The 23,673-nt window shown below is 41.8% G+C and overlaps 1 protein-coding gene across 5 annotated transcripts; it reads right to left on the reverse strand.

The window, feature by feature from the left end:
* Positions 1 to 1,337: 1,337 nt before the first annotated feature.
* ppm1bb (protein phosphatase, Mg2+/Mn2+ dependent, 1Bb) lies at positions 1,338 to 19,399 on the reverse strand. Of its 5 annotated transcripts, none has more exons than XR_009924793.1 (7): positions 19,015 to 19,399; positions 10,282 to 11,124; positions 8,664 to 8,781; positions 8,024 to 8,135; positions 7,457 to 7,514; positions 2,949 to 5,821; positions 1,338 to 2,722 (listed from the first exon to the last, which is right to left on the reverse strand). XR_009924793.1 is itself a non-coding variant. In XM_062413881.1 (7 exons), the coding sequence occupies exons 2-6, from the start codon at positions 11,110 to 11,112 to the stop codon at positions 2,975 to 2,977; spliced, it is 1,125 nt and encodes a 374-aa protein (XP_062269865.1). In that variant the 5' UTR covers positions 11,113 to 11,124; positions 19,015 to 19,399; the 3' UTR covers positions 1,338 to 2,722; positions 2,949 to 2,974. The 5 variants fall into 5 exon arrangements, 4 of the variants coding, with proteins under 4 accessions (XP_062269865.1, XP_062269863.1, XP_062269864.1 ...); XM_062413881.1 differs by having other exon boundaries at positions 2,949 to 2,980; XM_062413879.1 differs by lacking the exon at positions 2,949 to 5,821.
* Between the last annotated feature and the right edge of the window lie 4,274 nt (positions 19,400 to 23,673).

Genomic DNA, 23,673 nt, shown 5'->3' on the forward strand with positions numbered 1-23,673 from the left:
AAAAAACTTGTGTTTGGATTACACTAAAATAAGAGAATATGAACTCAACGAAACTAAATTAGTTCCTGCTGCTACGAACTGGTTTGTATATCGTGGTTAGTGAGAATGAAATTTGCAGATGTAAAGTTAAAACTTTACCAAAGTGTCAAGGATGGTGTGCAAGAATAAGTATGTTTATTCATTCTAGTTAAGTAGTGTGTCTTTGTCTGTCTCTTATACACTGATAGAAGTGTCCTTGAAAGTCACTTTATAAATTCAAGCTATTATATATTCTGAATTTTTCATAAAAATACCTTTTGGAAAACCTTTATATTCACAGTGTTCACCCACTGACTCAGCCTTCCCCTGTGCAAAGAATACATATTGTGGAGTTCTGCATTGAGAAGCAGTCGATACAAACCCTGCAGCAAACAGACATTTAAAAATTCTTCAAATATCAATACTTTTCATTTCATGGACTTAAGACATTTGAACAACCTAATATTTAGTGTGAATACTGTCTCCCTGCTTCTTTATCAAATTTTCCTCCAGCTCTTGCATACCTTGTGCAATTTCAACCGTTCAAGTATCAAAACCTTCCGCTCGTTTAGGACTTCCCTGCCATTATATTTTTCATCATTTGTCATACAATTTATGTTTTTAGATATTCAACTGTTTCTTAAAGTTTTGATCTCATTCAAATGGATGAGGAAGTATTCAAACCTTCAAAAACCTTGAGCCCTTTTAAATGAATCTAAGTGCTCTTACTTATGCGATAGAAACTTCATTCAAGAGTTTCAGCTTTTCAGGTGTTTTTCAACTTTTTTATATCTATCTGTTCTGAATTTTCATCTCAGTTTTTCCAACACATTTTAGTGATTCTTCTCTTGTATCTTTCATATATCGACATGTGGCTAAAGGTTTCTACAGTTTCACCTCAAACAAGAGTTTATGATGTTCTTGTAATTAAAGTAATATTCAGCAATTTACAGTTTGAAGAATTAACATTTTTTTCTTGAAGGTTCTCTTGGGAGATTAATAAAATACTTTCCAACCAGCAGCAAAGTGTCTACTCAGGTCAAACATCAAGGTCGACGAGAATTGGGTCCCTGCAGCTCATAAGGCCTTTGGAGTCTCCAAATGGTTCTTTAACAAACACACAACCATCAGTGTAACACAATTCATCCTGTAAAGAAGGAATAACAACCATATGACCAAAAAAAAGCTAAAACCATTAAATATGGACATTTCTGGAAATGCAAATTTGTAAATCTGTCTGGAGAGTGACAAAAATATTACGCACACGTTAACAGCCTCCGTGTAGCCGCACAAGCATCAAGAAAATGACACAACTTCACTTATTGAAATACGCAGCCACCGCTGGGTCCTTGGCAGGTATTTTATTTCATATATAGACGCTTTCTGTAATCAAATGTGAGTGCAATCAAACAACAGCAATACAAACATTACCAATGCAGTCTGAGAACCAGGAACAGGGTTAAAACAGGGAGTTGACTCACTCTACACAGCGAGCAGCTAGTAACCTCATGGCCAACATTAAAAAGAAAAAAAAACACGTTCCTCTGTCAGGACAGTCCGCCGTTAGCGTACCTCCAACTGCGATGGTGAGGAGGGGGGTGGGGAATCACGTCTGATCTCCCGCCCTCCCACCCTCACCCCTCCTCCTCTACAGGAAGTCCAACCAGTGATACAACAGCCTCCCCACCATCACCACCACGAGTCCACCTCGCCCTCAGCTCCTCAGTGAACAAAATAACCTCCCATTTTCCCCATTGTGATTATCATCGTCATCATTCTAATAGTATGAGCAAATAAGAAAAAAAAAAAAAACACAACTCATTTCCACTTCTCACACGTCGGGAGCCAATCAGAGCCCAGAGGTCCTTTGGGTTCAGTCAGTCTCAACCAATGGCTGTCCAAACCGGGGTCGACGAGAAAACCACATAGCTGTACATGTAGAACCTAAGTCCTCATGCAGTGCCCTGCAAAAGTGGCACTTAACGTGCACAGGTGGAAGTGGGAGTTGGTGGGTGTGTGTGTGTGTGTGGGGGGGTGTTTATGGTTTTGGTGTCTGTGTGTCAGTGTGTGTGTGCGTGTGTGTGTGTTTTTTAACGAGGGGTACAAGCGAAGGTGTTAGGCAATTATCAGACCCAGGAGCACGAAAAAAAAATGTCCAGAAGAAGAATTACAAAGTCTCTATCCTTCATCTGTCTTCTCTTGGCCCTCCACGAAACACAAACTCATCTCTCACACATACAAACACACATACACAGACACACACAGACACACACTATAGGTCCTCATGTCATTGTGAAGTCGGTCGTTCATTGTCAACATTCAAGAAAAGAAAAGGAAAAAAAAAAACACCTCAATGGTAAAAATCATCTCTACCATCACAATGCTTCAGTTCATAAAACCTCGACATGTCTGAAAAAGTGAATTTGTTTTGTTTTTTGAATCCTCCACGTCTAAAGCAGTATGCATGTGTGTGTACTTGTCATTTGTCGTCTTAGTCCCACTGCTGCAAACACACACACATGCACAACCAACATACGCACTCACGCACTCCAAGACACACCACATGTCCTCTTTTTTTTAAGTGGAGAACGACACGGCGCAATGGAGAGAAACCTCCTCCTCTGGATGGACGAGCCGGTCACCGGGAGGAGACGAAGGGGGATTATTGCCACGGCTACCAGGGGTCCTCCAGCTCACCGGTGCTCTGGGCGGGTAAAAAGAGAAGGAGAGTTGTGTATTAGCTTTTTTTTTTTAGCTGCATCTTCCAATGCACACAATAGTTAACAAACAGCTCCTGATGCCTTGAATAGAAGTAGATCTTACTGCCCTCTCATGAACTCAAAATGAATGGATAACGGTGAAAGTCAGTGAGATCCCCCTGCCCGGCCAGCACGTTGAGACACCAAGAACCCAGACCTCTGATGACTCACCTTGCGGAGAATCACAAGGCCGACTGTCAAGACTGAAAGACAGGGGGGAGAAATGGGAGAGAATGGAGTCCCTATAAGACCACGCACCTTCCCTCGCGCTTATCACCGGCAGCTCAAGCAGCACAGTGGCAGGCGTTTATTTTCTTTGACTTGTCTCGCACCTGGGAGCTGCCTTTTATTTTAAAAAGGAGAAGACAGATTAAAATGTCCTTAATTAGCCGACTCAAAATTACAAGTCTAGGGCGAGGGCTGAAAGCGGACAGATGAGGGCGAGCAAGGTAAGGATTTGTTTTCGGCTCAAGCTGCTCACAAAAACTTCACAGGGTCGGCTAACACAGAAACATACACACATTAAATATTGTTAAACACACAGAAAAACCTTTGAGGAAATGGTATTTAATGCTGCCAAATCAGTTTCAGGTCTGTTTAGGTTTTTTGTGATTTGTTTGTGACGTGCAAATGGTGAACTATGACTTGCTCAGCTTTTTAAATTCCCTAACCACAACCCTGACTTGCACATCTTCAACGTGACTCACTTGGCATGGGTCTGACAGACAGAGAGGAAACAGCTGGACAGCCAGTTTACACTGAGACACTTGACACAAAGCTTTAGCATGATACCTCAAATTTTTATTTGTTCATTTGTCATTTTATCAACGTCGTGGGACTGATTAGGCCCACAAAACCCCATACAAATACAATTCATACAGACACGCACACACACACAGACAGACACACAGTGTTTAGCGTAACCTCTCTTCCTGATAGCTAAGTGCTTTAGATATTGTAAAGGATAAGGGCAGTGCATGCATTACCAGAGTGGCTGGGTAAAGGGCATTATACAGACTCCCTCTTCCTGCTTTCATAGAGAAGGAATAAACACTGTAGCTTGTGCAGCCTGTTTAAATCAAACGTCTATAATGAGCTGAGAGTTTCAGATTGTTTCTCTCTGAATAAAGCCAGCAACCTGTGGGGAATAAAATATGCTAGATGTGGGGGATGGTTTTAATCAAGCTGCGACTCTCGTAAAGCCACATTTATTACAAGCATCTGGCAGCATTAGCTGTGGGAAATGTATTAAAACACAGGTATAACAACATTACTGATTATAGATGCACAAGTGTCTCAGGTACAACACATTCGACGTTTGCTCCAGGTGTGACTGAGGGTATAAGTGCTGTATCAGGCCTGGATTGGATATGGTCAGCCCCGCTACAGTGGCAGTGTGACCTTAGGGATGTAATGGTGGTTGGCCAGGTCCAACATTTTGGTCAAAAGGTGCAGCATGAGATGTACAAGGAAACAATTGTGGTCTCGGTCACCCATCTAAGTGCCATAATCAGTTCAAATATTCCACTTGCTGTGTTCAGCTCCTGACAGAAAACCCTGCAGACTAATGACATGGATACCAACATAGCCTGCTAGCATGCTAACAGGATGCATATTACCATATTAGTAAGCCAACTCAAAAAACATTACAAACGGAATTTTTGCATGCCAACAAGTGAAATGCTAAATGTTAGCATGCTAGTGTGTATGCCAACATGTCAACTGTAAGCAGGTTTGACCACTTGTGCTTTGGAACGTACCAAAAACCACACTGCAGTCTTACCCTCTCTAGTGCTGCACCAAGAAGAAGCAGATTTAAACCTCTTTGTGTGTGATTGTGAGGCAGTGTTACTGTACTGTGATGTTGTAGAATCTGGGATATGTGGTGAGAGAATTATTTAAATCAACTTTCGCTCAAACTACAAGTAAACACCCACCCCACGCATCCGTCCGTTGTTTAACTGCCCCTGCGATTGTGCTGATAAACGGTTAACACTCAAGTATCATCCGTTAAATCAGAAAATGTGTGTAGAAGTGATTAGTCTCTCAAACTCTCGCTCACTCAAGCACACACACACATACATACACACACACACAAACATAAAAGAGTGTGTTTTGAGTCTGTAGATGGAGCAGGCCTGGAGACACAGCTGCAGTTCAGAGTGTCCCCTCTCCTTTTCTCTGTCCATTGTAAGCAGATGTGAGGGGGTGAGGCTGGGGGAGAGGAGGTGTTCAGGTAGGAAATCAGCCAGAAGCCAACACCAGGAATCGTAGATTGTGGAGTGCCATGTTCATTTTTTTTTTCTTCTTCACAAGCCACTTTTACACTTTACACAATGATTCACTGTGATTCTGTTGCAAACATGAGTGTGTGATGTAAAAGTGGCTTGGTCAGTTTTGGGAATAAAAGCCGAGGTGGACAGGAGGAAAAGGGGGAGAGAAAATCAGGGAGCGAAAGAGTCTTCATTAGGTTTATGTAATAAATGTGGCTTGCAGACAGAACTTGAACAGACAGAGGGGCCATTTGTGTTTACAGAGAGTTGTTAAAATATTGTTACGGGTATACGAGTTGCAGCTGAAGCTGAAGACAAAACCGGAAATGGCCGATGTGTAAATTCAAATTCTGTGCTGCAGGAAAGCGGAGAGGTCATAGCACGACTAGAGCGCTGGAGTCTGAGGGAGAGATGGCTGGTTGGGTTGCTTTGCAGGCGGGGTGCTCAGTCAGAGGAGGGATTTAACTCGGGGGTGGGCGCATCCTCGCTGGCCTCCGGCTCTGCAGTGGCAGGTGAGGGCGGGGGCGAGGGGGGAGAGGGAGGTGAGGTGGGCTGCTTCTGGCCGTCATTGTCGCAGTCCAAGGTCCTCCTGCTCGCCCCTGTTCCCTCAGCGGCGCTCTCCCCCCGCACTTGGTAGGTGGCCAGGGTATCCTCCAGCACTGCGCGATACTGCCCCCGGTGGTGGAGGCGGAACTGCCGAAGAGCCTCCAGCAGATGTGCCGCCGTATTGCCACCTCCCTCCTCACTCTCCTCCTCTCCCCCCGCAAAGGCCTGAGGTGACACGCCAGGGGTCAGACTCTGCAGGCACGCTCCATGGTCAAACACACACACACACACACGTACATCGAACAAGAAGTGGCACAATGCTCATTTACACAAATATCTACCACACACTAGCATGACAACGTCAGAGACATTCTTGCTCCAGTCGGACAGGCCCATGCAAGAGCTACATCTGACCTTGTGGCCAACAACACTTTGTGAGTTTCGCTGTGTGGTGTAACAGAGAGGAGGGGGTTTGGTCAGAACCCACACAGACCGTAGAAAAGAGCCCGCAACACAAGACTCCACTGACATTAATGTAACAAATAAGCTCAATTGCCCTCAAACACACACGCACAGACACACACAATCACATCTGAACTGTTTAAAACCTGATAATGTTCTTTTTTCTTCAGAGTGATGACATCTGAAAAAATTGGAAGAAGGGATTTCTTTAAGATGCTGCTCATGAGATGTCCTCTGACTCATGACTGAGATTGACATTAGATTACACAGATGGTCTTTTTGCATTGGCCTGAGGTGGATATTAAACTTTGTAGTTTTAAAGCCTTTTAAATTATACTGGAATTTGTAGTCTTTTAGATTAAAGTTCTTATTTATTCTAATTCAGGCCTTAGCTAAATGATTATGACACGATAGTGATGCACTCAGGAAAGATATGTTGTTTTCTACCTACTTTTGAGGACCTTATTTTGAGGGGAGGGTTTGTAAATTAAACTGTATTATATCAAATAAAAGCAAACAACTTCTAATGAATGTTTTATGTGTAGTGATGTATGATCATTTAATTAACTAAAATCTCTGAACGGTCTTTCAGAAAAGGTCGGGGTGAAGAGTTTTTTTTGAGTTGTTGATGCAGGTGCTTGCATAAGTGTTTGTGTTTATGCACATACTAGGGAATCAAAGTTTCTCACTTGACTTTGTTTGATACCTTATCCTAGGCCTTAATTAACTGTGTGACACATCATTTTTCTGACGACAAAAAGCTCCTCACATTTCATCAGCTTGAAGTGTCAACTATATAGTCAGTATTATTTATTTCTTAAAAGGGGTGAAAGCTGGTTAAATCAAACGATTTACACTTGACAAACTTCCAGTTATCGAATTCAGATGTTTTATTCCAGGTTTGTGAAGCCTTTAATACTATGAGTCAGGTGGTTTAAAGAGTTCATTGCTGAGGAGTTCAGCAGGTTTGCCAAGGTCCTGCTATACATCTTGTTACAATGACAAACACAAAATTGAAACTGACTGCAGAAGCCTTCGGTGCTTTTCAACATGAATGCAGTGAACTAAGATTACCAAGGCTATTCTGTTTATTCTATCCACCACCCTCATTTTACACACACACACACACACACACACACACACACACACACACACACACACACACACACACACACACACACACACACACACACACACACACACACACACACACACACACACACACACACACACACACACACACACACACACACACACACACACACACACACACACACACACACACACACACACAAAAAGAGTGTCCTTGTCTGGGCTTGTGTGTGTTTATGAGGTCATGTTAAGGGGCTTGGGACGAAGGTTGAAGAGGTGAGGGGGTTAAGAGAGAGCTCAACTCACGCCTTCCTCTTCTCTGTGAGGGTTCAGCTTGTTGTACACCGCCTCGATCACACTGCGTCTGCAAACACACAAACAGCACACACCTCGCTGCTTAGAGAAGAGAACAACTCTGACATAATGTAAACGCTCTGTGCTCATTCTTCTCAAATGTATATTGATTAAGATTGTAATGGAATCAAGAAAGCAACTGAGTCGATACTCAAGACTACGCTATTTGTGCATCAGGACACTCCAGAATCTCTTAAACCATGTGCGCATTAAAGTGTTTGGATGAAAGTTAATGTACGGTTGTTGCTCCTGCAGTGCTGCCAGGTTGGCCATCGTCCACTTATTTTAAGTGAGTGGGAAAAAAGTGTTGAGGGCAGGTTGAGATCAATTTAGATGTTTTTACCGTCTAAGCAAATTCCACCAGTGGCGGGACACAATGAGAAATTAACTGTGGCGTAGTTTCTATTCATTTTATCCTTTTAACAAGTAACTAAAGCATAAGGACATATGTATTGCTGCTATTCACCTCTAATCTTATTCAACAATTTGAAATGTAATAACATGTAGTCATATATTTACTTGCTGGCCAGGCCGCCACCAGGTGGAAGGTTGGGGATGTTCTCTGTGGCAATGCTCCTTAGGACAGACACCAGGTCAGGGACTCCTGCGTCCCCACAACCTGCCAGTAGATCTACACACAACACAAAGAGGATAAAGGTTTGTGAGAGGTAGTGTTGTTTACTGATGTGAGGTTGTAACATAAAAAACATGTTTCTCTGCAGAGGCTGAGAAATCACCCACATCAGAGGAGAAGAAAAAAAAAAGAAAAAACAACAAATCTGATCCTCTGCTTCTTGCCATTTGCAGCAATACTGACTGAAGCGAATGATTTCTAAATATTTGTATTACCCTACAGAATGTTTATTTTGTCCTGATCGTGAACACAGAAACTAAACCCAGCACGAGGCCACTTGTGTAAATGACCTTTAAAAAAAAAAAATATATATATATATATATATATATATGTACTGAAAAAAGAACGAAGAAAAACATAGAAAGACTGCTGGGTCATAAAAAACAGTGTAGGTATTTACCCACCACTGAACAAATAAATGTTTACAATAATCCATTCCGACTTTCAATGAGAACCAAACGATGGATGTATTTGCAAGAACCATGATTCAAGTTTAGGACGTTGGGTGATGTCAAGTCTACTGACCCTCAACACGGGACTCCAGGTATTTATCCAATTCCTCTTCTTTTTTCACAGCCTCCTCTGAGATCTTCGGAGCTCCGGGTAAACACACCAACACCACACTCATATTGTCCCTGCTCCCCTGTAGGATGACGGAACAAAAACAGAGTTAAACAAAATCAAGGAATATATTATCTTAAGAATTTAATTTCAACACAATTATTGTTTGAGACATCAACCTTGTATTTGTATTACCTGATCCTGAGTGTTTTAACCACTTTTTTTTGTATTGTATTGTATATTTTTTATAATACTAGCATGCCATTACTTATATTTCAAAAAGTCCTATAGTGGCTTTAAATTTAATTTAATACTAATTAAAAGCTTTCCAGTGAGGTCGTCTTACTGTGGTGTTAATAATGAGTTATAGTAACTGTATCGTTATTAATGTTGTTTGATAACGTACTTAAAATATTTTAGGTGGTGAAATGCTAAAATCAGTATAATGTCATGAAAGGTGATTAATTGATTATAAAAATATTTGCCAACTGCTTCTGAATTAAAAAAAAATATTATGAACCTCTAATGACGACTAAGGGATTTATTCTCTTGCCGTGTGTTCTAGAAACAGAACAGCTTAACCTTTGGCTGGAAGCTGCTGTCTGATCATTAGACAATATATTATTTGATATTTATAGGACACACAGTCACCTACAGCCTAGATGGAGCAATGGCCTCAAAGTAGTGGATATTCACCTCGTCATTACCATGAAATAAAGTCACAGCAACGTTCTCCAAGTGTACAATCTCACATTCATCACAAAGGGCAGTGGCAGTGAACTGAAAATTACCAGGCAGTTGTGCACTTCTCTTCAGGTACAAATATATGAGTGATACACATAAAGCAAAAGCCTCAGTTGAACACTGTGGAGGATTAGTTCAGGTAAAGAGTGACCGTTACTTTATTTTGGATCGATAACAGGGAAGGTCAATGGACAGGGACCGATTTAAAAGCAGTAATGTATTATTCAACATCTGATTTCTTATCTCTGGATGTGAGATGTTAGGTTCTGTTCAACATTAAATCATTTTTCTTATACTGGGTTTAGTTATTAAATATTTTTGGATAAATACTTTTATCTGTCGATTTATTTTTTATCTGCTGATATGGGCCTCTCAAAGACATGTTGGTTTTAGCACAAGTGTTACTAAAAAGTGGATAATACAAAATAAATGATTTTAGTTTAAAGAACCTTTTCCTGTTTATTTTCTTAATTCCAATTCTATATATCTATAAATATTAAAGTGTATGATTTAACTGCAAATATCAAGCCTTATAAACACCGTCGTCAAAAGAGTTTGATAATGGCATCTCAAGAATCATTGCCATTGTATTTGTTGATTTATCGCTATCGGAAAATGTTGACTTCTAAAACTCCGAGGCAATATTTGAATGACAACTCGATCAACAATAAACCTTCTTCACCAGACACTTTCTCAAAGGTTTGATCAAAGCAAACGCACAAAGTAATTAAGAGAACTGAGCATATGGGCGTCTTCTGTGAAACATTCTAAGCTGGCAACTATGTATGAACTTTCACCTTCAATGTGTGAGAATGTATGTGGAACAAAAGCAGCTTACCTTATGTAGACAGCAGTCCACCACAGAGTTACAGACCTTCTCCAGGTCATCACACACCAGCAGTCGTGAGCGGACAAACTCGCACAGCTCCTCGTTGGACATGACGTCCCAGATTCCATCACACGCCAGCACCACAAACTCGTCTCCTTCGGGCGCTCGTTCCAACACACACACCTCGGGCTCAGGGCTTACCAGCTGCTCCGTGGGGCCCTTACCATCCACACATTTGTAGTCATAGTCCCCCAGGGCCCGGGACACAGCCAGGGAGCCGTTCACCCTCTGGATCATGACTGAGCCGCCAGCGTTCTGGATGCGCTCCTTTTCACGGGGGTTGCAGGGCTTGTGGTCCTGGGTGGAGAAGCCCAACTTGCTGTCTCGACACAGCACGGCCCGCGAATCGCCGCAGTTAATGAAGTAGAGGTGGGTCGGGCTGAGCAACACGCACACAGCTGTTGATCCACTGCGGTCCATGCCCTGCCGCAGGTCAGTGAAGCTGCGCATGTACTCGTCAATGTTCAGGAAGCCTGAGCGGATGCCGTCCTTCACGCCCTCCACAGAGCCGGATCCAGGCACAAATTCTGCCCCTCCAGACAAGATGTGTTCCAGCAGGTGGCCAGAGCAGTAGTTGGCCACCCGGGACCCTGCATGGCCATCATAGACGGCAAAGAAGGACCAGTCGGTAAGTCCATGTGGAAGACCCACCGCAGCTGTATGGGCATCTTCCATCTCCACCCGCCATCCCTGCATGGAGCTCAGGCCATACTGCAGCCCATTGCCATCACCGTGGGCACTGTGCTTCTCTGTTTTCGGCTTGTCCAGGAATGCACCCATTGTTGCCTATAGCTGGAGATGAAAGGAGGAAAGAGAAGAATTGACAATTAACCATCGCCAACAAGAACCAAGAAGATGATCTATCCCTCACCTCTCATCATCTATCTACTATTCCTATCCTTCTGTTAAATATATTGTTTACACGATTAAAGTTAAGTATAAATACAAAAATTAGCCAATATAGAAGTAATAAGAAAATGCAGTATAGAACTTCCAGACAAGGTCTGAAGTAATTGACAAAAGGAAATAGTGTCACCAGCAGATAATTTGAATATCAGAAAGCATGAACAAGGTGACATTTCAACTTTTAAAAGTCTCTGAGTATATATCAAGGTGAAAATGCTTTCATAAACAAATCTAATTGATCTGTTTCAAGATCGTTTTACATTCAAAAAGTAAGGTAAAATACTTTGTCTATAGATAATCATAGCATGTTTAAGGTTAATTAGTTGTGCTATAATTAGAATACAGGCAATACCAATGTGTAGGGGTTCTCATATTATATATATTTAAAAAACATGATTGTGACAGAAATGTGAAGGAAGCATTGCCTCAGTGCACAAGTAAAGTTTCCCTTCAATATTTTAAACAACTGTTTACATAATAGTCACTGAAAATATCCCCAGTCCTATAACATCCTCTGTAAATCACCAGTTGTTTGTGTCAGTAGCTCAGTAGGCTGCTTCTTACGATTGTTACAGGCTGCTTTTAATTACTTAATGGATGGTGAGCGCCAGAGATACTGACAACAAGACAAAGATAGCACTGGAGGAACCACAGAGCCCAGGATTACACTGCAGCTGTTAAGCTTCTTTGAGCACAGAGAACTGCTTTCACACAGTAACTAATGCCATTAGTCAACTTGGGAACAGAGTAACATCCCTGAATCAGCACAGTCGGAAATCATCAACTGCCTAGAGCTGAAGTGGAGTGAAATTTGACTTGTAGGGGTTAACATCAGGTGTTACTTAAGCTGTCTGTCTACATACACTCGCTCATATCATGAGCGGATCACAACCAACGGCTTAATTATTGATGTCGTCAGGCAGGTAGACAGCATCTCTGGTCTGTTACCAGGCGAAAAAAGGCATCTGCATAATTTCTTTAACTTAATATTACATTAAAATCGTCATTGCACTATATTTTTCAACTATTTTGGTCATTAATTTAGAAACTAGCAATTGTTGCAGAATTTTAAATTAAAAAGAACTTCAAAAATGTAAAGCACCAATGTGGGAGGTAATGCATAACTCGCCATGCATTACCTCCCACATGGCATGACAGGCGTGTGCCCAAAAAAGGCTGGTACATGCAGGGAGTGACTACCGCTGGTTTCAGAGGAGTGTGGGTGTCTGCTCTGCGCATGTGTGCAATGTCATGGTGTATGTGCAAGAAAAAGGTGCTCTATAAATACGCCAGGCTGGTTTAGATTTCATGTCCAGGGTGGGGCATAGGGCCACTGCCATTGACATTTCTATAGCCTGCTATTTGATTATATCAACAGTATTCCCTCTTACCTTCACTACCAGCTACTGAGATTCAGAGGCAGCCCGAATGTACATGTATGGTAAGAAAGAGGGACCACGTATGTATGTGTGTGTCTATGTGTGTGTGTGTGAGAAAGAAATCTGTTATGTTCACCAGCAGTGATTCTCTCTAAAAATAAAACAAACACACTGCCATTACCTAGCAACCACCCACCCTGCAGTGCAAACATCCAGGCTAAGCTTCATTCAACGACATCCCCCTCTCTGTCTCTCTCTCTCTCTCTTGCTCGCTCACACACACAGCCGCCTGGTAAAAAGAGGAAAGGAGAGTTGCATCATCCGTCCATTAAAGCAGTCGCAGCAGCTAAACCCCGAAAGGAGACATGCAGACTGCAAGATCACATGCAGATACTATGAGATTTCCTCTGGCTACCAACGCTACAACTTCTGGCAAAAACGAAAGAACGAAACACACACATTTTCATCAACACAAGAAAAAGCGCCAAAAATATCTCTGTTGAGACGTCACATTGAAACCAGGAACACTCCACCCCCGAAAGCTGCCGTCACCCACGCTGTTACCACAGATCAAAACCAACACGCCCAATGCTCAGAGGCACGTCTGCCATAAACCACTGGCTACCAAGAGGGAAGAGGAAGGTCACGGATTACGTATTGCTGCAGGGAGACCCATCTTAACAAGTTTCACATGGAGGTTCAAGAACTAAAGAAGCGTGCACTTAAATATGTTCCAAAAACCCTGGAGCTGCAAGTTTATGCATGATAACAGAGTCAAAATAGAGCATCTGAGACACGTGTTTTTCTTTCACTTATTTCAAACTTCTCAAATAAAGCTTAAGACCTTACATTATGGAAATACTGAAAATTTTGCAGAGCATCAAGAACTGTTTTGCCAGGTCTACACTAGCACGTTACTTGTTTAAAAACAGATTACATTTTCACCTGCCGTCTAGACAACTCTGGCGTTTTCACGCCCTGAAAACTGCTTTTCGTTGGAAAATTCCAGGGTTGCATTTAAGTCTGGACTTGCAGAAACTGGGAGTTTCAGAAACAATGAAACAACAGAAAACCACTGATACTTTCGGATTGAGTCATATCAGCCATCACTCGACTAACAGCAATGAATGTAAAGCGTTATGAACATTTACCGTACGTAACATTATGCCCTGTCATCAGTCCACAAAAAGGTGTCAACTGTCATAATTTTTGCCAATGCTGTTTTTCTGCTATTATGCAACCAACTGCAAAGTCGAGAATAAGCTTCCTCTTTACATTTGCACTCTCATGACCAGTGTACGCGAAAGGTTAAGTGATGTGTGTTCTCAGGAGAGATTATTTCTGATGCAGAGCAATTCAGGTTATAAAAGGCTGTTTCAAAATGAAATGTACTAGAGGACATAGCCATAAATTATTTCCCCCCCCAGATAGACAAACCATGGAGCCAATAATAGGAATAGCTACAGTGGGTAACAATACCAAGTGGTAAAGATATTTTAACAAACGGTTTCGGAGATTCAATTCTTATGCAATATGAGCTTATAGGTTGTTGGCCATTCTAATACCTTATCAGTACTTATATATTGTAATACAGTAATGGACAGATTTATCTACAATGTTATCAACATCTCAGTCACTAGGAAATGAAATTTGAGTCGTTCCTCCACAGAAAGAAACAAACTAGAGGTCAATGTTAACTGAATAATGGAGTGGTGATGAAATTGTTGCTCAGCCTGATTGTGAGTCTTTTACATCAAACCTCTTTCTTGAAGACTAAGCTGAATCTCCATCTCAACTCTTGATAGTTTGTCAACTTGTGAGATCAAAATTATTCAAATTTATTATCCAGAAATTTTCCGTAATCAACAAATAAACCAGTAGATATCAGCAAAAATATTTCATCTCAACATATGAATGACACTATCAAACAATGTACAGAGGGTAATTTAAGTATCCATAACATTTTGCTGTCATATCCTATGAACATTGCATTATCCATCTCTCAAAAATAATCCAAAGTCTTCTCTCACAGCATTTACATTCTGCTCTGGCTTTCTCATTCGTCCAGTCCCTGTCATGGATTCAGTGAGTGATGACTGAAGGAGAACACCTGATAAACATGACACGGCCATGTGATATTTCCTCATATTCGCAGAAAGTACCACGTGAATAGCACCATTCAACTACCCAGCCCAGAGTGGATTGTGGGATAGTGAGTGAGGACTGCAGAGGATACACCGGGTCACATTTCACAGCCGCATTTGGAGAAGTCTCTGGAATGGAACAGCCCCATCGAACTGTTATGACGTATTCAGTCTTGAAATAAGGCCTGAATTGGAACGCAGCCTATGTTGTGTAGATGATCCCAAGAGTTAGGGATTACTTATAGAGCCACACCTTCCTATTAAATCAGGTGACAGTGTTTTAAAGCTTTCATTCATCTTATCCAACACTTAAAGAATCCTGTTTTAACCTTTACTCTACACCAACTAAGACCTTGTCTCTGTGTCTACGTTGCTTTTATTACACAAGGTGCATAGATCCAACATGCAGCACTTCCACATTCTTAATTGACTCCACCCCCCATGCTCTGATCTGCAGCAGAGTGCTTCCAATGTCAGCCGTACAACTCCTGAATCATAACTGTCAATGGAAATCGCCCTCGTACCGCTTGTTCTCATGGAATTTCTTTTTTTGACAATGTGATAGGGAATATGATTTGGCGCTGAGATGCTGACGTAAGCAACAAAGCAGAAACTTAATGGACAAAAACGGACACGGCAGCTGAAAAGACAGTTTTCAAACCTAGGCAGACGCTGAAATTGATAAATCTTTGAAATCCAAAAAGAGACAAAAAGCATCAAGGTGCCAAATGAGGATTCAAACACTACACACAACTTCAGACTTAGTGATAGTCTAAAGTAAAGTAGTGTATAATCACTAAAATCTAGAGCGTCAACCTTAAAAGGAAATGACTGATAGAACTCGGCTTACTGATCTGAATGCATGGTTTGTCTTTGTCGAGATGTTATCTCTGGCAGGGACTATGAGTAATGAGACTTTGGAAGTTGACTGGACAGTGTGTGAATTATACTTCATCTAGTAGTCTATCACTTTTGGGTAGTGAACACTAGCACACAGTTGTCAAAAGATATTGGCCCAAAGTCTTGTTAACACAAACAGTAAAGAATGAATATGTGAGCAGACTTTCAGTTTCTGTGCTGTCTGTGCTCAAGTGACATGTAAAGTGGATGTCTGTACTTAGATGAAGCATCTGCTACCGACAGTGCATGTGTCGCCGTATGGCACAGTATTTATGTATTCTAAAATGTGCCCAATGATGACATGGTGCAGAATGAAGCACCTTGAGATGCCTACAGATCCATCATTGCATGGCCATAGCCTTTTTTGGATCTGTCAAGCACTAAAATAGGGCAGTGTTTCATCTGCCCCTCAGTCTTTAGACAGTATCTGCTGACTCAGATAAGATTATAGGCTATTGAACTCCTCCTGCATCTGACTTGTCGGGCACCTGCCAAACACAAAGTGATGTCATATACTGGTTAACTGTGCACCTTATCCCAATCTGATAATGGGTGAGCGAGTGGCTGCCTGTCTAAGTTTCAACATGGCAAAATACATAAATTATAATATACCATGAACTAACCACAAGCTTAGCTTTGGTGATTAATATACAATAATCTGAGATCACATAAGATTCCTGTTCATAAGAAGAGGCTGCAAAGTTTGGGCTGCTGCCAAACACATAAGTCAAAAGACTCAGTTTAAAAGTAAACATTTTCTTTACAATGGAAAGAGGAGACGTACATCAGAGGTTTCTCCTGTTTGGACAGAGTCAAACCAGCAATAGACCTGGCTGCATTAAAAGATTGAGACATTCCCATCATGAAATAAAATATTAGGGATTGACTGGTGTGATTGCTGATGTGTGTTGTTACAGGTGGTTACATAGGACATGATGTACAGTGACTGATTACATAATGTAATCTAATCAACTTTGTATCTGACAGTAAGCAAAGCTTAAAAAGTTGGTTGAAGTAATCAGCATGCAGCATTTAAAACTATAATGGCAGTCAGTCAGGCACATACCTCAGCCAAGGGGCCAAGTAGCCTCCACATGTCTGTAAGCCCCGACATTCAAATTCGACTAAAAATGGGGTCATTTTCACCCTGTTTTAACCTAAATGTCCACTGCAGGAAGAAGCGATGCTACCACATACCCTTAGGCAAGACCTTGTGTGTAGTGTTAGTGGTGTGTGCGTGCGGCCGTGAACGCAGCTCCAGAGTAGGATCACAGACAGACATTGACCATTTCAGGTTGAATTTGATGCTTAGATGACACCACAGGAGCAGTGTGGAGACATTTAGTTTTTTACTCATTGTATTTGATTTGCCTGCAATGCTGTTTACCCCTAAAACTCCAAAAGTGTTTTGTCGACTCAAAATCTTCACCCATTCCTCATGGGCATAGTGGTAGGTATATAATGAGTGAGCTTGCACTTTTCAGAGAACAATCCCTTTAAATACATACATTTATAGGAACATTACATTTCTCAGCCCAAAAATTGCTAATGAAAACAAACTCCTTGGCGAATGTAATAAGGATGCACAGTTAAAACAAGAGTGCATTCAAACTCATTCAATGGCCATTGTTATTATTGCATCAGCAAAAACTCCAAACTCATAAAACCTATACTATAGCATATCTTAAGTAAAGTTAGGAGTTCCCAACCGAGCCCTTATTTAAGCTTAGGGCTAACCCTTTTCATTTTACACAACTGCCCTGTTGGATGCCTGGAATTCATAAAATTGTATTTTAAAGAAATAATCACACAGCACATTGCATCTGACTTTGCTGTAATATCAATCAATTGAGGTACGAGACACAAACTTAGAGTTGCACAATTAAACATTAGCCCACCTGAAAGGTCAAAAGGAAATAAGAAAGAAGTTTAAACTAAATGTTGTCACCTGCCTGTTTTCCTCTGCGTGGTTTATTAGCAGGATTAAGCCTAACTACTGGATGGATCACCACGTAATTTGGTGGAAGGCTGGGCAAAGAAAGAACCAATTTCATTTTGGTCCAGATCCAGAAAAGGGACAAGTTCCAGGATTTATTTAACCTTGATATTGTGAGATGGGTCATTTTCCTCCCATTTTAATTTCTCTGAGAATCATTCATGGATCTGGATGGGGGGGGGGGCAAGAATGCTTATTGTGTGTGCAATAAAAATGAATCTGGATCTAGTGAATGCAAATGTGGTTTCGTACGTTTGCATTCACACCATTCACCAAACCTCAGCCTTGGCTGAGGTTTGCTGAAGTCTCCTGGGGGGCATTCTAGTTTGTTTATATGTTTACATGTCAGATACAATGTTATGTTGTTGTAGGTGTTGACAGATTTCCAGCCACACAACACCGACAGAACCTCAGCAAAAAAAAAGGTCCTGCTACAAACTGATGTGTACATACGAACATAGAACCAATCTTTCATATCAGATGAGAATGGGTGAAGTGGGGAGGAGCATTGCTGTTGCCGCAGTGAAACATGACTTCTCTGGAATATCTCTCTTGAACAATATAATTATTAAACATAATCTGATTTAACGTGAAGCGAGGGACTTCCACGAAAGATACCTCACGTAAAAATGGGCCCTTGCGGTTATATTTAACCTGTGAGGTCGCCGCATACACAACAGGACAAACAGCAGACATGCAACTCAATTTAACCATGTCGTTATCTCTGGGTATTTATATCGCTACATGGCTACTTACTGAAATCAATCGGACCTATAGCTGCGTGAGGTCGCGTGCTTGTTTAAATAAATATCTCATATCGTTAGAAATGCCATTAGCTAACCGATGACACTCGTATGACAATGTCCGCTAAGCTCCCATTAGCTGGATATAGCTATAGCGTCGCCTATACCGTTCTAAATTAGCTCGCCTGGGACCCGACTAAGCGCTGGAGACCAACGTGTTCAAACCAGCGTTACTTTAAATGTGCTTCATTCAGAGGTGGCTCGCTAACGCTGGCGGAGCTACTTTGAAACTTCGGCTATAGGCTCGGCTTTTAACCTGGCAACGCTCCGTTCCCACGCTTCACGTTCCCGCAAACAACGGGTTGTGTTGCATTCGTCGACTGGCCTCTGTTTGTGAACGCGTTACTGTGTAAAACCTAATAAATGCCGATCCACTGACCACATGCCAAACTCCTCACAACACCGCTCCTCGCCACGAAGGGGCCTAGTTCGCTCGTGTGTCGGTGCGAGCTAGCGTTAGCGGTTATGCTAACGTTAACCGACGTTTGGGAGCCAGCGCGACTGCCCCGGGTTGTCAAACGTTAGCTAACGACGATAGCGCACTTGCTACTTACGTTTTCCTGTCGCTGGGCGAACGCAGATCCAATGTTGATCACCTGCCGGAGCCCGCTTTGGTCTGAAGATGTGTCGCTGCCCTAGCTATCTGCGGTGCTAACGTTAGCCGGCTAGCTACGTTATGTTTCCTTATTTGACAAAAAAAATAACCGAGATTGGCCTCAGATGAGCGGCGATAAGTCCTTTCTCGGCGGTTCCCTGCTTGGACAGCGTTGATTTTTACGCATGTTTGACGCCCGTTCCTGTCGCTCACGTCAACTGGAGATGCTTTCGATCGTTCCAAAACAAATATGGACCCTGAGAATAGTGGATATTATACAACACGGGCAAATCTCGCACTTTCTTCTTCCATTGAAAGGCCACAGAGCTTTCCTTCCACTTTGGGTGCTGAACAAGAGGAGGTGTTATTTTTGGCACATGCCCGCTGATTGGTCAGCACGTCCAGGCGAAACGTCGGTTAATTGGCCCCTTCTCGTGTCAATTAGCTCTGCCCCTGTCCAGAGCGATAATCCCATTGGTCTATCAGCAGAGCTCCGTGACGCTCTGGATCCAGAGTATACACTTGTAACGTCTACTAGCGTACGCCGAAGCCACTTTGGGTGGGCGGAGTCTGGCTTGAAATAAAAGCCTGTAACGCCGCGGAGGGAGATCACTTGAGGTAAACGTGACGGCAAAGGCTCGAAATATAAATACAACTCAAAATTGAGTAATTTAGATTTATATTACATCGTCCTTCCTTAATACATCCTCTAGTTACCACACAGAGGAGTGCCCCTGAAAGGATAACAAGCGCCAACTATTGCAAGCGCTGCATTGATGCTTCTGGAACAGAATCACACTCATATATATAATAAAGAATAAATAAACCTAAACAAATTACCAATATGAACAAGACAGTAGGTAATAATAATCGTAATCATAATCATAATGTGGTATTGGGTTTCATTGACACCCCTACTTACAGGTCCATGTGTATATACTATATCAATGTCAACTTTACTTATATAGCACATTTAAAACAACTTGAGGGTTGACTGCAGGAGGTGGTTGAGCAAAGTGCTTAACAAAGTAAAAAGTAATACAAAAAACAACAATACACAATAAATCATAAAACAAATGACAATAGAATATAACCTGCTGGGATAGTAACGTACTCAACTCGAAAATAGGGCCGAAGGGAACAGATAAGTCTTTAACAAATATTTGAAGTTTGTGAGAGAGGGAGCGGATCTAGTATTGAGTCGTGAGCTGCTCCCAAAGTTTGCTACGTCAAGGGCTTGATCGCCTCTGGTTATGAGCCTAGTTTATGGCACATCGAGGAGCAGCTGAGTGGCTGACCTCTGACCTAGCTGGAGAGTGAACATGAAGAAGTTCGGGCCAGGGCTGGGCCAATTGATTGAGAGATTTAAATGTAAACAACAAAATGTTTAAATATATCCTGTAACGAACATGAAGCTAGTGGAGGGAGCACATGAGATAAATCTCTTTCATTAATGTTGACGCCCAACACTCGTCATTGATTGTGCTTAACGGAGATGTCTTAATTGTTGTAAAATGTTTATTAGTCACCTGCCATTAACTAATACTGAGCCCAAAGTCATATTATCAACAGGGAACATCCCTTTTGGTCCACACGTGTGCCAACCGGAGGGAAGAGAGTGGCAGGAACTGGGGATTAATGGAAGGTCAACTATTCATTTTGGACAATCTACTAGATTGGTCTATAGCCAAGTCCTTCAAGATATTATGCATTTGTCATATGTTGCATTCAGATCATAGTCATTCATAAACACAAGACAAGGAGTTACCCTTTATTTCTTTCCTTGGTCTGATTCAACAAACTGTTCGTTTTTTGAGAAAAAAAAACAGGAGGATTTTCTCAAAAAATCTAAATGTTGAAATCCCACGCAGAGTCAACAAACTACAGAAGCTCAGGTGATTCCCCACATGACATGAACAATGAGTAAAGTGTTTAACATGAGCTCTGCCTGCCCTCACAGGAAGACATATGACTCAGATACAATGCAAACAGCAAAATAGAGATTGCTATAATAAACCTGAGCTCATGCTTGGTCAGACATATTTTGACTTGTGACCAGTTTTCAATGATAGGATATAAGGGAGGAAGCCTTTGCTCTGCAGTGTAAGGGCTTATGTGAACAGAAAGAAGTTTAAAGCCATAAAAATAGAATACAACACCTTCCTATTAGTTTGGTTTTGAGAAGCCTGGACCAATTCTTGCACCGGCAGATTGCTAACCAAAGATTTACAAACACAGACGAGCAAAGCGATCAAATGTAGGCTGGGGGAAGCAGAACGGCGGGATTGGGAGATTGAAGCATAAACTAGAAAATAAGTGCATGTATAAAGATGTTTAGTTAGACAGTGAATCAGTGAATCAGTGTTTGTGATGGTAGGAAGGGGGGGAGAGCGGGGCTTATCCGTTGTCATTTTGTGTTTCTCCCTCAGGATTAGACTTGAGTCTTATTAATGAAAAACTCATCAGATATCAGAACAGCTCCCCGAGGAACCAAGCGGGGTTATGAGACACAGGTCAGATTAAGACCTTGTTGTGTGTGTGCGCTCGTGTATGTGTGTGTGTCACAGAAATACAGAGAGTGTGACCGGGCTTGAAGAGAGCCAGAAGAGGGGTATTTAATTTTCCAAGATGAGGGATTATCACTGGCTGAATTTGATCATTCGGCTCTGATCTCAGGATGTTCAATCACAGCTTATCCCAAATATTAAACTCTTCGTCTTTTGTCCCCTCAATCCCTCACACACACACACACACACACACAGACTGCCAGGCTTCTCATTGAAGAAAGTGGCCCGCTGAGCCTACTGTCAGGGTGGTGTGTGTGTGTGTGAGAGTGATTGTTCCACCACCTGGTCACCTCAGGCGATGGGTGAGGATGGTGGAGATGCTGGACGGGGTTGGTGTGTGTGTGTGGGGGGGGCATGTCGAGAGGGAGGAGGGGGGTCTGGGGTGTGGCGATGCCCAGCTTTAAGCGTCTTTTGGAGGCAGCTGAGGAGAGTAAATTAAAAAACTGTTACGTCTAATCCGGAGCACCAAGAACAAGTGGCACACGCTCCAAAATCTGATCCCTTGTGTTTACATGGATCTGCATGGGCTTAAACACACATGCACAAACACAGACACACACACACATACACACACACACACACACACACACTACAGCATTCTCTCACAAATGACACACACATATTCACTGCATACTTTCAAGTACACACACACACACACACACACACACACACACACACACACACACACACACACATTCCCTGCTGCTAAATACTCTGTGATTGTGTCCCAGGGAGGGGTGGTGGGAGTCAGGAGGACGGGGGGTGTGAGGGGGGTGACGGATGTACGGCAGCCCTGATCTGCACTCTCATTTTCAGCCCAGAGATCTGCACCCGGGACATCTGGGTCACATCATTACTGCAATCTTCTGCTTGTTCATTCCCAGCTTTGCAGGGCTTAGAGTGACAGACGACCTGCAAACAAACATTCACGCATAGATCACAGACACACACAGAAACCCAGACACACTATACAACATGTCAGGCACAAACTGACATGAATCACATCTGAAAAAGAATAAGATGATGGTTAATGTCTTAAATCCCACAGATTGAGGAAACTGGACTGTGTTATTCAGAAATGTGTATAAAACAATGTGGACGGATTCTGAATAGTTGAATCTAGAACATAATAATATAAGATAATTCATTAATGATAATAACAGTAACCTGGGCTGGAGTAGAGAGAAACCGCCACAGGCATGTTTAGGAAGTTTCAAATGCACATTTTCTTTAAGTTTCATCCATCTGTTTGGCGCAGTCGCACCGCCCCCTCGTGGTGAAACCCTGGTTTTACAACAGTGATGTAGTTCCACCTTATCGCCATCAGGATGCGATACTGAACAACAAAGGAAAACGGTTGCCAGCAGCACATCTGTCCTCAGTTTATGAATAAAATACTAATATTTTTCTCTTTTATGCGGTTATGTTCTATATTGTTCGAAACAACAACGTAAGATACATTTGAACTTCTACCAAAAATAGAATTGAATAAAGATATAAATACAAATAAATTCGATGTATTATGAAAATATGATTAAATTGGTGAAAAGATAGTGGACAAATAACTGCTACTACTACTACTGATAATTATTAATATAAGAATAAGAATACAATGTTGCATGCATATTTATTTTAAAATGTTTACAAAAAATAAACTGTATGAAATAATATTTGCATCTTCTTAAACTGCTTTGTTTCTTTATCGATGAATGAGTAAACTGAAATATTCCATTTAACAACATATAAGTGTTTGCAATGAAACGAGGTCCCTGCAGAAAAGGGTTACAAAATGTAATCGAACTGATAAATATGTAGAGTTCTCACCTCCTCTGATGTACTGACAGAATAATCACAACTTACAATTAGGTCTTTCCACAGTTGTGTGTTGGCATATGTGTGAATATTCTGTCACAGATCCAAGTCGGAACGTTCTGTATACTGTGTCTTAAGAGTTGTACGTGTAGAATCACAAGTACTTCAGATTCCTGGGTGACTTGGTGCGGTAACTACTGATGGGGATTTTCCTGCAAGAGGGAGAAAAAGAAAAGACT

The sequence above is a fragment of the Platichthys flesus genome, chromosome 20 (assembly GCF_949316205.1).
Source record: "Platichthys flesus chromosome 20, fPlaFle2.1, whole genome shotgun sequence".
NCBI classification, from domain to species: domain Eukaryota; kingdom Metazoa; phylum Chordata; class Actinopteri; order Pleuronectiformes; family Pleuronectidae; genus Platichthys; species Platichthys flesus.